Raw genomic sequence first — 13791 nt, forward strand, 5'->3', positions numbered from 1 at the left:
TGGTAATTAAAAATAAATGCAAAAATTAATTAAAGATATATGTTTTATATGGCAAAATACATTTGTATGCAATATTTAAAAAATATTTTGCTATCATTGATCATATATACCTATATATAAATATATGGATATGTGTATTTTTTTCTTGGAGTTAAATACAAACTCATTATTTATTCTTATACCAATGGATACATAGTAGCTTTGGTTTTCCAAATACCAATGGATACATAGTAGCTTTGGTTTTCCAAACTTAAATGAGAAAGTTTTCCAGCAACTTTCACAGAAACTTGAAGAATTTTTCAGAGAGTATTACTCAAATTTGGGTGCTTCAATGTTTGGATATATTTTCACAACCAGTTAGGGCAACTCAATAGCATAGATAGAAGAGAATGGGTGCCTCATAATTAAAGTATCATATATGTGTTTTTAAAGTAACAACTTGGTCAACATATACATGCAAAAGATTCTAGATATGCTATATTTACTTGCGTAACACCTCTGACACTTTATATGGATTCTGCTTACCCCTACCAATGTTGAGAAGAAAGTGAACATCTTTTTATCATCCATTATAAATTTCTATTCCCCTTCCTTATTCTAGTGGGTGTCATACCAAACATCTATGCTCATGAATTTCTAAGAGCATGGTAGGACCAACCTCAAGACAGGAGCTTTTGAACCAAAGAGCACATTTTGCCCAGCTTCTTTTTATTTGTATTATCCACAGAGTGTTTATTTATATTACCTTACTATTCCTTACTATCCCAAATATTACAAATTGAGAGGAGATTGGTTATTTGACTGTGGCAAAGAAAGGATCTAAACTTTGAACTCTAATGGACTTTATGCAAAAGGCGTCAATATTTGTTCACAGTGGCTATTATGGAGGAGCACAAATTATGTTAATATTTATGATTAGTTTGAATTCATTGTAATGGCATAGTTGAAGTATTGGTACTTGTATTAGATACTTGTATTTTCTAAATGTGGTGTTAAAAAACTATTTAAAATATGTACCATTAATTTCTCATATTTTCATTTTTTGACACCATCAAGGTCATTAATACTGAAATTTTATAATTGTTGGAAGAATTAAGTTGGCCCTTACATATTTAAATGCAAACTTAACTCTAGAAGATCATATCTGTTATAAGAAATTTAGTTTTCTATACTACCTTATAAGTTTATATTACATTTATTTAAAAATAATTCATGACTATTCTACCATGAAGGAGAGAGGTGCATTTCCATTAAAAAAGAAAATATTTAAAGTTTATGACATAAATAACTGTTCAAGTACAGAAAAATGCATACAATTTTGCATTTTTTAATGAATTTTTGAATTACCCTTTGCATTTATTTTGGCAAATAAGAATGTTAACTCAGCTGAACTTTTAAAATATTTTCATACTTGTCTATTAGATGATTTTTTCTTAATAATTAAGAAAAAAATCATTATGACTTTATCTTTTTGCTTTTGTTGTTGAAGCTTCTTTGCTTTATTACAGTACATGGAGTTTGGGAGGAGTGGTCACCATGGAGTTTATGTTCATTTACATGTGGTCGAGGCCAAAGAACAAGAACAAGGTCGTGCACACCTCCTCAGTATGGAGGAAGGCCGTGTGAAGGACCTGAAACACATCATAAGCCTTGTAATATTGCTCTGTGCCCAGGTGAGCGTATTCTGCATTTAGTGAACTTTGTATTTGTGTATTTTGTATATGGGCCCTGGTATACATATGAAATATTAAAAGTACAACCTTTATTCAGTCACGTTGGAAAATGTGTCCTTTGGTTACCGTCTCTTGCTTAAAACTGGGTACTTTCCTTGATTTTATCATATGCAATGGTTTATAATATTTCCTTGACTGAGTACCAAAGCTCACTTTTATTAGGTTTCTATAGATACGTATATTAATTTTTTCCACTAAGATTTTATCTGTACTTGGTTTCCCCCCTGGGAAAATTATAAGGAGTCCCAAAGACTTGAGATTGGCTATTGCCTTGATACTATAACTGGAGAGACTGTTTTAGAGGCATTCCTTCTGATGTTATTGTCTCACACTCATTCAATTAAGGAGTAGGGGCGCACCACTGATATGTATAGAAATGATAGATACTTGCTAGGAAATCAGACTTTATAGATTCACTGCTAGATGCATAAGATGGTTAGCTCATAAATGACATATAACTTTATGTGATTATGAAGACTACATGGTCTGTTCATACAGTATATTTCTTATCTTAAATTTTTCTTTAGTTTAAAATATTCCAATGCTATTTTACCTGAGTTTGATAATTTCACCCATTATTACAGAGAGAAGTCTTTATAATTCTGTTATATATTTATTATCTGTTATGTAACTACAAAATAAAAAAAGACTGGTCTTCAGTTCAAGGAGCTTGCAACTTATGACAGAAAATACACACAAAGAAATGATAGGATCTCCCAGGACTAGCCAAGGCATATCTTACAGAGATAGACATGAGTAGCAAATGGCAAAGGCTAAGAAGAATGGCAAAGACCAATATAAATATTCATCTTTTTTCTGGGAGACTTCTTCATTGGGCCATTCAGCATGTGAGCAACATAGCTGGGATCCCGTTAATGTGCTCCAAACATATTATCTATCTCACATTCAGTCCCATTTGTACTTTCAGTTCCCCAAGGTATTATCCTATGTCATGAAGCAATGATTTAGTTCCTCTGGAAATTTTAAGTATCTAAAACATCTTGAACTGTGAAAAGCCACCCAAAATATAGATATGCAAGTCATTTAACAAGCTTACTTGTTCCCTTTGACTTCAGAGAAGACGTCTAGATTCCTATATCACAATATACATTTAAAGATATAGTCGTTATATTTACTCCTAGAATTTTATGAATTCTGTGAATTAATATAACATATAATTCAATATTCATGTAATTATGAATATCGGGGAGTCAAAATTATGATTCCTTATCTGCAAATCACTCCCAGAAAAAATACTTATGAAATGTTATGTTCTGTTATTTCTGTGTCTCTATAAACATACAGACAAGCATATGGACACATACAAATATATTTATGTACTGTTTTTTTCCTGAGGATTTGGGCCAGCTTATACAAATTTTAGGTATTTTTTTTAACTGCTAAGCTATGACATTTACAGAAAGTCAATTATAGTTCATTGTTATTTGTCCATGGAATGTAAAAAAATAGGTAATGTGGGGAAATGAAAATTAATAGTTAACTATAGATTCTTTTTTAATATATTAGTTTTTATTACATCTTTTACCTCAGCTAATCCCAGAGGTATAAAGAAAAAAGACACTGATCAGTTAAAATGTTATTAACTATGTTTCTTGTAGTCTACTTTCCATGAGCTTTTCTAGGAGTAAAATGTTTGGGGGTCAGTAGATAGGGATGCTAAGTTGTGAGAATTCAGATAAGAAAACTCATATTATTCTAAGTTGATACAGTTGTTGCTTCATCACTGAGTAGTAAACAAGTGTTTTCAAGCTAGTTGTGTTTTAGCAGCATCATTCTGTCATTGGAATCACTTTAGGGCCATTAAAATTAGGTCTTTCTTTTGTGAAGGTCTTTAAATTTTGGAAGGTATGTTTGTATTATTTGTAAATCTGGCCTAGCTCATATTCTCTTATACGTGAGCATTATGGATCCATATTGGGTACTTAAAAAAATTTATTATGTGTTGTTTCTGATTCCTATTATTTCCATTCTTAAACTTAGTTATATCTTAAAAGATGTAAAACTCATACCATGTTGTATCCCATTTCCCTACTATTTCAAAGGGAATTCTAATGGCTATTATTTAAAAAAAGATTTTATACTTTACTGAACATTTTGACATTATGTCTTTCAAATATGTAGGATTCATTTGGTACAAAAATTTGGAATTCTCCTTAGAACTGTCTTATAGCTAAACTCAGGTGCCTTCATTATATATAAAAGCATCATCATGTGTCAACAAGATGCAAGACACTACTGAGAAGAAGAATCTCAAGAAATTTGCAATCTCTTCAGAGGATACAGACATAAGCATTTGAAAGTTGAATGCAGTTCTGAAAAACACATATAAATACTCAACCTCAATGAAAGGTGATAATTTGAGAACTCAGTGATTTCAAACTATATTTCTAGTAGCCATCCAACCTGAGATCCTAGAGACACCATCTTAAGGTATAAGGCTGTGATAGGTCGTGTATCAGTAATGAAGAAAGTGAGCCAAGACCGACTCTTGGTTCCCCTTGGCTAGGCCAATTGTCAGGTGAAGACCAGAAGAGAACAGAAGAAACAATTGAAACAACAAATTGGGTCTCCACTCACCACCTTTCCAAGATCTGACCATGTGTCTTAGGGTAATGGGCAGTGATATTTTAGTGTTGGATCACGTCATATCAGCATTCCAGCATCATGTTTTTAAGAAATACATATAACCACTGTAATGAAGTGAATACTATGACGTGTGTTGTTCACATCAAATAATGAATTATGTTTTACTTTGCAAATTTTTTATATCAGCTTGAAAGGGGATGATATCCTATTTTCACCAGGTACTTTCCTTAGTCAATGTCCACCTTTCTCTCACTTCTTTTGAGGTGAGGGAAAGCTGTCTGCCTGGAATTCATATAGGGAGAGAAGAAAGAAAGGAAAAGGTAGATATGATATATCCTAGTGTGAGTTATCAGTTACTAATTTGTGTACCATGTCTAAGAACGGATACTGGTGGTGGAGGGAGGTGGGCAAGAGGCATAGAGCAACAAAAGGGATTCACTATGACTCATTCATTGGCTGTAAAATAATGTGACCCCTTTTCCCTCCTTTTCTCATCTATTCTAATAATTAAATGTGATCTATGGAAGGGTGTGTGTATATATGTGTATGTCTGTCTTTTGGTCTATTTTTCTTATCTCATAAAACTTAGAACTTCTGGCAATCTAACCCATATTTTTTTTTCTTTTCTCTGAATTTTCATTGCAATCCCTAATTGAGCATCAAATTCAGTATAGTACTAATTAGTGTATACAAGGAAATTTGTTTTCATTGCCTATTTATCTCTTTGTGCAACTTTGTACCAGCCATATCTAATACATTTCTATTGAATGGATTTTCTTGATATAGACATATCCAGATTTTTAGTTCTCATCCCCCCTAAAAATTATACGGCATCTTCTGGGTCTATTTAATAATACATAGATGTAGTGTAGTGGAACTTGGACTTTCACAAGAGAACACATATTTAAATTTAGGTATCACCTTTTAATATCTGTGTTACTCCCCCGATTATTAGTCTCTTCTTCTATAAGACAGGAACAATAGTATACCCACTTCACAAGACTGTGAGAGGACCTTGTGTGATGCTGTAAAGGAACCAACTTGGTAGACAGCAGATGGTGTACAAGTATCAGTTATTATTCTGTCAGTGCCCTATATATAGTCAAAGTCCATTTGTATGACACTTGTACTTGAACAAGTTTAATTTGTTACTCTTGGTACTAAGGAAAAATTAATATAGGGAACTGTGGACATCTCAGGAGGAGTTAGAAAGACTTACTAAGAGTTTGGGCTTGTTTGGGATGATTTCAAGGAAGGTTTTAGGAAGTGGAACTTTGCTCTGGATTTAAAACTGTCAGGAATGGGGGAGAATTCTATTATTAGGTACCTTAATAAATAATCCAGGAGGAGGGAAAACTTGCTGTAATTGGTGAAGAAGTGGTAGTCAGTCATATTAGCTGAGAGAAGAGAATGTCTAGAACTTTGTGGGTTGCACTGTGACCATGTTTCATTTTATCTCACTTTATCACAGTCTCAGAATGACCTTGTCTACTGTTAATGTTCTTTGTACTGGTTTTAGATTCACAGACTTGCTATGAGCACCAAGAAAGCTGCTAACAGCACTGAGTCTAGCTGTGTCAGACCAGTTCCTGGATATCACCTTGATGGTGATTCCTCCTCTAGTGTGATTTAATCACTTTACATGCTTCTGTTTTTAATGTTTTTGATTTTTTATTATTATTCAAATGGAGAAAGATAAGTGTTAGACTTGATGGAATGTTCACCTTTCTTAGGTAGGCTCTCCACTAAAATTATATAGATGTGTGTACCCAAAATAAAATTAGAACCTTCTCCAAAGTTAAGTTTTTTATGGAAAAATAAAATCTTAAATTCTTAGTCCAAAGCCTCAAGGTTAATAGTGATTTTCTTTATACTATGTTACTTTGGAGTAATAGTTAAAATATTTCCCTCTGTCAGTAGTTGAAGATGTCAAGTTTGGTCTTCTTTGTTTCAGTTGTGACAATTCTCATTCTGATATAATTTGTATAGTAAAGTGCAAATAATAAAGAGAATGGGGATAAGTAATAATTGAGTGATAGATTGAAGACTAAAAGAAATGAAAGAATTATTGACAATTAGTTTTCATTTATAGGCTGAAATATATATAAGTACATATGAATTAAATGATTCAGTGGCAACCACAGTGGTCTGGAATTCATAAGACACGGATTAAGATTCAGTCCCTATCTTTAATTATAAGTATTTACTTAAGCAATGTATTCATCTTCTCTGTCTCTCAATTTTCTCATTTGTAAAATGGAGCCAGAATTCATTATTCTGCTATATTAGAGGATTGTTAAATGATTAAAATTAGGTGACAGAATCTTGAAAAGTATAAAACAATATAAAGTGGAGGATATTTATCATGATTTTTATGATAATATTACTTTAAAAGTAAAGGATTTAGAAGAAATGGGTGAAATAAATTCAGAACATTATGATAGTTTTTGTTTCTTATGGACAGCCTTAATCATAGACTCAAAGAGATTTATAGAGGAGGACTTTACATTTTCCCTTCTACCCCTTAAGGTTTTCCAGCTGGTTTAAGAATTAAAAACTCAAAGTTTTATTACATGTATACAGAGGCCCAATAATGAAATCGAGTCCTAAAGAAATGACCAAGGCAGAAAGTTTCTATACTTCTTAGACAGAGACAATAAATCTGTGAGGAATTGACAGGACAAAGAAAATTTAAGTTTGGGAGCTTCAGTCAATAAGGAATTCTAAATAGAATTTGGGCTGGGGTAGTAAATTAGAAAAAAGTAACAAAGAATTATTTATCTAGCCTTCTAGGCTCTAAACTCCCTATTTCTGGTAGTAAGGAATGTCTCTTTTCCTCCTAGTATAGAGAGGGTACCTCTCACATGGGAGATTTACTTTATGCTTTCTGGAAACAAGGGGAGGGGCATAGGATTCTTTTTTTAAGTAACTTTTGTTTAAAATAATCAACATACCAAAGTGGCATATTTTGGGGTGACCTGACCTTGGCCCATACAGATTACTTCTGCCTGGTTTGTACTAGGGAGAAGTACATGTATAAGGGCTCAAGCCAGTCTGTGGGGCTGGGCTGTGTCACACTGGTTGGTCACTCCTGCATTTAAGAAATGCATTCCTAGGGGCACCTGGGTGGCGCAGTCGGTTAAGCGTCCGACTTCAGCCAGGTCACGATCTCGTGGTCCGTGAGTTCGAGCCCCGCGTCAGGCTCCGGGCTGATGGCTCAGAGCCTGGAGCCTGTTTCCGATTCTGTGTCTCCCTCTCTCTCTGCCCCTCCCCCGTTCATGCTCTGTCTCTCTCTGTCCCAAAAATAAATAAACGTTGAAAAAAAATTTTTTTTAAGAAATGCATTCCTGTGAATCCAGAACCTCCCAGAGAGATCCTGTCAGGTTGTATTTTTCAGATATATTCATAGTCTTTTGCAAACCGTAAGAAGAATGAAAGAATCACTCAAGGATAAGTCCTCAGGAACACAGCTAGACCCAAGTATGTCTGTTATCTAGAGCAAGAGGCTTCAGTATCCTGTTGACCTAAAGTTTGATTCCTCAGCATCTATGAGAGGGTGATCTGCCCACATTCCCTCTGCAGGGAATCCTTTCAGTGAGGGCAATCAGTGGGAAGATGCTAAACATTTGCCTGACCTTGGTTCAAAAGTCCCTGGTTGTCTCTGCATGAGAATGTTATAATTTGTAGTTCAAATGCTATCTCATTAACCTGTTCTTTAATTAATTTACATTTTTGTCTTCTTAACCTTCTAGTCTGTTGTATGGCTGTTGTATTCATTTTGTGTCATTTCAAATTTTTAGCATTACTCTAGTGATCTTTCAGTATTAGCTTATGAGACTGTTAAAAATTGTGTCTTTATTAATCCTGGCTTGCCTTCTTTTGTTATTTAATTTTTTTCTCATGTAAACTTTCTCTTAACTTACTTCCCAACTATTTGTTTATTATTGTTGACCTTACCATGATAACTTGCTTCTATTTTTATTTTAATTTTTTAAATGATACTTCATTTTGTTTTTTCCCTTTTTGTGATTTATTTGAAAATAGCAAATGGGAACCAAGTTTATGCTCTCTAGCATATGCCCAAAGCAAGAGGTTGGCTTGTGACATTTCAGTCTTATACACTCCAGGGGTCTTTCCAGTTCCCTAGGTAACTCCCAACTCAATAAAAATTGGAGTTTTCCAAATTTACCATTACTAAATCTTATACCACAAGATAGAATTCTTCTCCCCAAATATAGATAGCTTCATTAATCATCAATAATCAACCCCAAACAGTTGCCAAAATGATAGTTTTATTATCCAAAATAGTCATGACTTTATCTTGTGGTTATTGTTCTCCAACCTATTGTAATTGTCAGCAGTTATTGGTAAGGATGTGAAAATATAGTGAAACACAGTATTTTCATTAAAATGTATCGCAGAATTTAATTTGGCCTCTGTATGTGGGAAACAGGATTTTCTTCCAGGTGAACACAATAGCAACTCTCTATATATGGCAGGAGGAAGTTCATATAACAAAGTAAACCCCAGGAATCTAGCAATTTAGACTTTGCAATTTTAATTATTCTGGGTCCAGAAAATCTAGTAATGTATCACATTGCTGAAGCGAAACTTTAACTGTCCCCAGGGTGACATTGTTGTATAAGGAAGCACACTGCATGATGGTAAGACAGGCTGATCTCTCAGCACTCTCCCAGCTTCAAAACACAGCCTTATTATTCTCTATTCTTAGTCACCTTTGTAGGATAGCTCATAAAATAATAGGCAATTGGAGTTTCTAAATTGAAAAATAACACTACAAAAAAAAATGCAACTGCAAATGCTTATGATGGAAATGAAGAGAAATGGAAAAAGCCTAAGAAGGTATTCTTAACTGAGCTACATATTATAGAAGAAATTACATAATTTAATGCAATATTTACCAAACAGTGTTCCAAAAAAAAGAAAAGAGAGGAGGGATGATTACATTTGAAGTACTTTTGGGAGGCCTAATTTTAAACAGGGTTAATGTGATATAGGACCCCCTGCATTATGACTATAATGGTATCACAAATTCAACATATTCAAAATAGACATTTTGATATCAGGGCTATATACCCCCTGATGTGTTTGAATCCTAGTCTAATACAGTTCAGCATAAGGGTCCACCATTTACCTGTTTCAGTAAGCCAGAAATCTGAAAGTCGACCAGGATTCTCTGTTTTACTATGCTCCACTGCCAACCTATCAGCTGTACATCTAGACAGCACCACAAGTTCATCCACTTCTTTCTGTCTCGACTGATGGCACTATAATCTAAGCTACTGTCACCTCTGTCTGGGCTACAGCATAGTCCCCTACTATCTCACAAGACTGAAGCTTGCCCTGTACAATCCATTATCATCACAACTCCAAAATTAAATATTAAGGTATAAATTACATCACATCACTTCTCTACTTTCAAATCCTCTCATGGCTTCTGATATGACCTGGTCACAAGGACTGGAGGGCCCTGTGGATTTGGCTTCTGCACACTGTTGAGCCCATCTCCTGCCACTCCCCCGCTTTTTGTGATCCCCAGAAGCCCCTGCCTTTTCTCTTTTCTGTAATACACAAAATTTTCTTGGCCTCAGGACTTTGTACCTGTGTAAAGATTTTCACAGATCTTCACATTTCCGGCTCTTGTTGATGACTCAGGACTCAGCTCTAATATGTGGGTTTTTGTTTTGTTTGGTTTTGTTTTTCTGAGAGGCATGGCTGAGCATACCCTAACACGTTGTCCTCTTTCATCACATTGTCTTTATGACACTTCTGGCTAAAACTCCCTTGTTCATTCATTTATTTACTTGTTTATCATCTGTCTTCACTCCCCTCTCAGACTATATGTTCCGTGAGAAGACAGCTTGGTGGGTCTTTATCACTACAGTTTTCCCAGAGTCTAGCAGTGTCACAGTGTACTTTCTTTGTTCCTTTACCTATGAGTGAATTAGAGGACCCCAGGAAGAGGTTTGGAGTGTTTACATTTTCTCTAATTATTGAGACCTCTTTTCTGACCGAATGAGATGTTAATCATCGTTCAGTAGGAACACAATTTTAGAAAGAAACTTTGAAGTATTTTCAAGTTTGTGGATTTGCAGTGCTTCTGGAGTGTATCTCTTAAAAATACTGGAAGTCTGTGGTAAACAGGAGCAGGTGGGTGGTGGGGAAAAGGGCTGGTTTTCTCTGCTGCCTCCATACTCACCCAAGTGGAAAGGAAACCTGAATGTAGGGATGAAAGATTCCCAGTAAAGCATCCGATAAAAACAAAAAAGGCAGCCACTTCATTTCTTGTAGTACTTAGGTAAGTGGTTATAAAAATAAATATAAAATAGATCATATGGTGAATGGTTTTTATTTTTAAATATCTTGACATTTATACCTAAAATATAATACATATGTCCTTCTTAGAAATGGCTAAATGTCAGGGCGCCTGGGTGGCTCAGTCGGTTGGGCGGTCGACTTCGGCTCAGGTCATGACCTTGCTGTCCGTGAGTTCGAGCCCTGTGTCGGGCTCTGTGCTGACAGCTCAGAGCCTGGAGTCTGTTTCAGATTCTGTGTCTTGCTCTCTCTGACCCTCCCCCATTCATGCTCTGTCTCTCTCTCTGTCTCAAAAAAAATAAATAAATAAACGTTAAAAAAATTTTTAAAAAATGGCTAAATGTCTAACACAAAACTCTTAATTTCCACCTCTCAAAATCCTCAACTTTTTCCCAATTTGGTAAAATAACTCTACCATTTCCTGAAAGGTCTTGAGTCTGATGTCCCTAAAAAGAACACAATTAAATGATTTTTTTTTAATTTAAGGGTATCAAACTGAAAAAAATAAATAAAGCAATGTCCCACACTTGGCACTAAAAGAAATTCTTTCATGTGTATGTCTGTTGTCTAATGCTTTAAACTAAATTGACGTATCTCTCTGGTTCTAACTTCTCAATTTTCCATTTTCTCAATAAATTTGACTTAACATTCCAAAGGAATATTGGGTTTTCCTCTTTTTTCTCAGTCACTTTGTCAAATCAGGTCTTTCATAATGGTGCAGATAATGTTCAGTAAAAGGAACTAGTTTTCAGTGTGAAAACATCCACTTGATATGACTTCAGTTTCATTGCTATTTCTTTTCTGTAACTAACTTTATGAGCAAAACTGTACCTATCTAAAATATATGTTTTGTTGATGTGTTTGGTTGTGTTGAACCTCAAAAAGTCCCTCAAAAGTTTAATGTTAACCCATTCTTGAACTTCAACCAAAACAGAATGTGTACATTGGCAGAAAGGACTGAATGGCTAATACTACAAATGTATGAATTTAAAATGTTTTTATTTACTTACTTACTTACTTACTTACTTTATTTATTTATTTATTTATTTATTTATTTATGTATTTACTAATGGTGGTGCAAAGTCTTCTTTTAGGAAAACCCTATTGAACAAAACACTTCACAAATATTCTCATTTTTCCTAATCTCAGCAAGGTCTTTTCTTATTTCTCACCGATAATACAACACCCTGCCAAATTATCTTCTCTCTGATTTCCACCTTTGATTTGCTCATACCTGACTCCACATCTTCTTAGCTGGAAAGACTTATCCTCTCTTCTTTGCCAGTGAGTCTGTAACTGTTACATTCATTTAAAAAATGAAGATAACTACAAGTTTGCCTCAAACCAGAATTCTCAAGGACATCACATACTCCTTTATTCTAGTCACTCAGCTTTCAGTCAGATTGAAATCCTCTAATTTGTCTTTGTTTATGTGTTGCTTTCTGAATATTGTCACAAATTTGAATACCTGTACATTCTTTTCCCAAAAGATGATAAGGTGCGGATACAAATCTTATTTTTGTAAACTCTTCTAGGAATGCCTAGTATAGTGAGAGCTCATAATGTAAGCTCAAGAGATACTATCTCTGAAAAGCAAACTTCTGAAGTAAGAAATGCACTCATCTTTAAAGCCAAAATAGAGAGGAAATGAGTAATTTATAACATTCCATTGATTCACTAGCCTTTTCTTTTTTTGTCTGGCAAATGGACTACATAGCCAGTAGGATTGTATCAGATACTTTTAATGAAGTGAAGGCTAAAATTACATGAATGGGATGATTAAATTGGTATTTCATGATTTTTAATCTCACAAGGGGTTTATTAAGTACAGGTAGATACCTATTAAATAATCTTCTTTTTTAATAGCTCCCTGCAAGTCCTGAAATTAGGTTGACAATACTTACTCATATTCTGCCAGTCTTTTTTGTTTGTTTGGATGGGTGGATGAGTTTTCACCGCAGTATTATCTTATGTTGGAGTTTTGGATTTATGGTGAATTCTCTCTCACTGCAATGAAACTAAGAACCATGGAATAATATGGAGAAAAAAGCAGACAGTCATATACCAGTGCATTTATAATACTTATATTCTAGTTTATGCATTCTAAATTGGATAAATATTTTTGCCTGATTCCTTTGCTCACTTGTATTTTATGGTCTATAGGATTATGCCTTTGTGGGTGCTGTCTCCTTTGTCTGAATTATCCAGATCTCACCATATCAATCTAACATAATTATCCCTAAGTAGATGTGATAATTTACTTTATGTGCTATGTTAAGATGTTACTGCTTTTAACCTTTTATTTATGTATTCGTGTGCATAATGTGATTCTTCTACTAAATTACAAATTTTTTGAGGGTAGGATTCCTATTCTTTTATTTCCCTATTTCTCGTAACATCTGTCATGTTATTTCTCATTCTTCAAGTCTTGCCTGAAACTTCACTTTGTCAAAGAAGACTCCTCAGGCCCTGCAAACTCTTACAGTGTCTTGAAATTATCCTTTGAGACAATGCTATATAATTAATTTATTTAGCTTTTAGTTAGTTGTTTCATTCCTTCTTTAAAACATGAGCTCTATGAGTTATTGGTCAGGATTTATTTTATTCACTGTTCTGTGTACTCATCTCCTAGCTCGAGATCTCTCATTGTTGAGTAATCAATAAATATTTTTGAAGCAATAGTGGCTCAAAAGAGAAACTGGATACATAGAAGGAAATAGAAATGAGAAAATAAGGTAATAATAGTTTGGGGGGTAATAATAAAATCTAATGCCAATGTGACTTTCCATTGTATTCACTTAGAGTTTCCTGGTTGAGATTCATCTCCAAGGTTAATTTTAATTTATACTTTCTGGACAGCTCTCTCTATTGGACCATCTCCTTACACTGTCTCTCTTTCTGCTTTGGCAGTCGATGGGCAGTGGCAAGAGTGGAGTTCATGGAGTCAGTGCTCAGTGACATGCTCGAATGGGACCCAGCAGAGAAGCCGGCAGTGTACTGCAGCAGCTCATGGGGGCTCTGAATGCAGAGGGCCATGGGCAGAAAGCAGAGAGTGCTATAACCCTGAGTGTACAGGTGAGGCCTGATCACTACATTTAAAGAATGTCTGCCATTT

The 13791-nt window shown here is 34.6% G+C and overlaps 1 protein-coding gene across 4 annotated transcripts in view; it reads left to right on the forward strand.

Annotated features, from left to right (window-relative positions):
- ADGRB3 (adhesion G protein-coupled receptor B3) overlaps window positions 1-13791 on the forward strand; it is a 734277-nt gene that overhangs the window by 310284 nt on the left and 410202 nt on the right. For all 4 annotated transcript variants that reach the window (XM_045498673.1, XM_045498672.1, XM_045498671.1 and 1 more), the window contains 2 exons: window positions 1509-1673; window positions 13587-13751. In XM_045498673.1, coding sequence (XP_045354629.1) covers window positions 1509-1673; window positions 13587-13751 — 330 coding nt within the window. The remainder of the gene's footprint in view (window positions 1-1508; window positions 1674-13586; window positions 13752-13791) is intronic.

Source organism: Leopardus geoffroyi, chromosome B2 (genome assembly GCF_018350155.1).
Source record: "Leopardus geoffroyi isolate Oge1 chromosome B2, O.geoffroyi_Oge1_pat1.0, whole genome shotgun sequence".
In the NCBI taxonomy this organism is placed as follows: Eukaryota; Metazoa; Chordata; class Mammalia; order Carnivora; family Felidae; genus Leopardus; species Leopardus geoffroyi.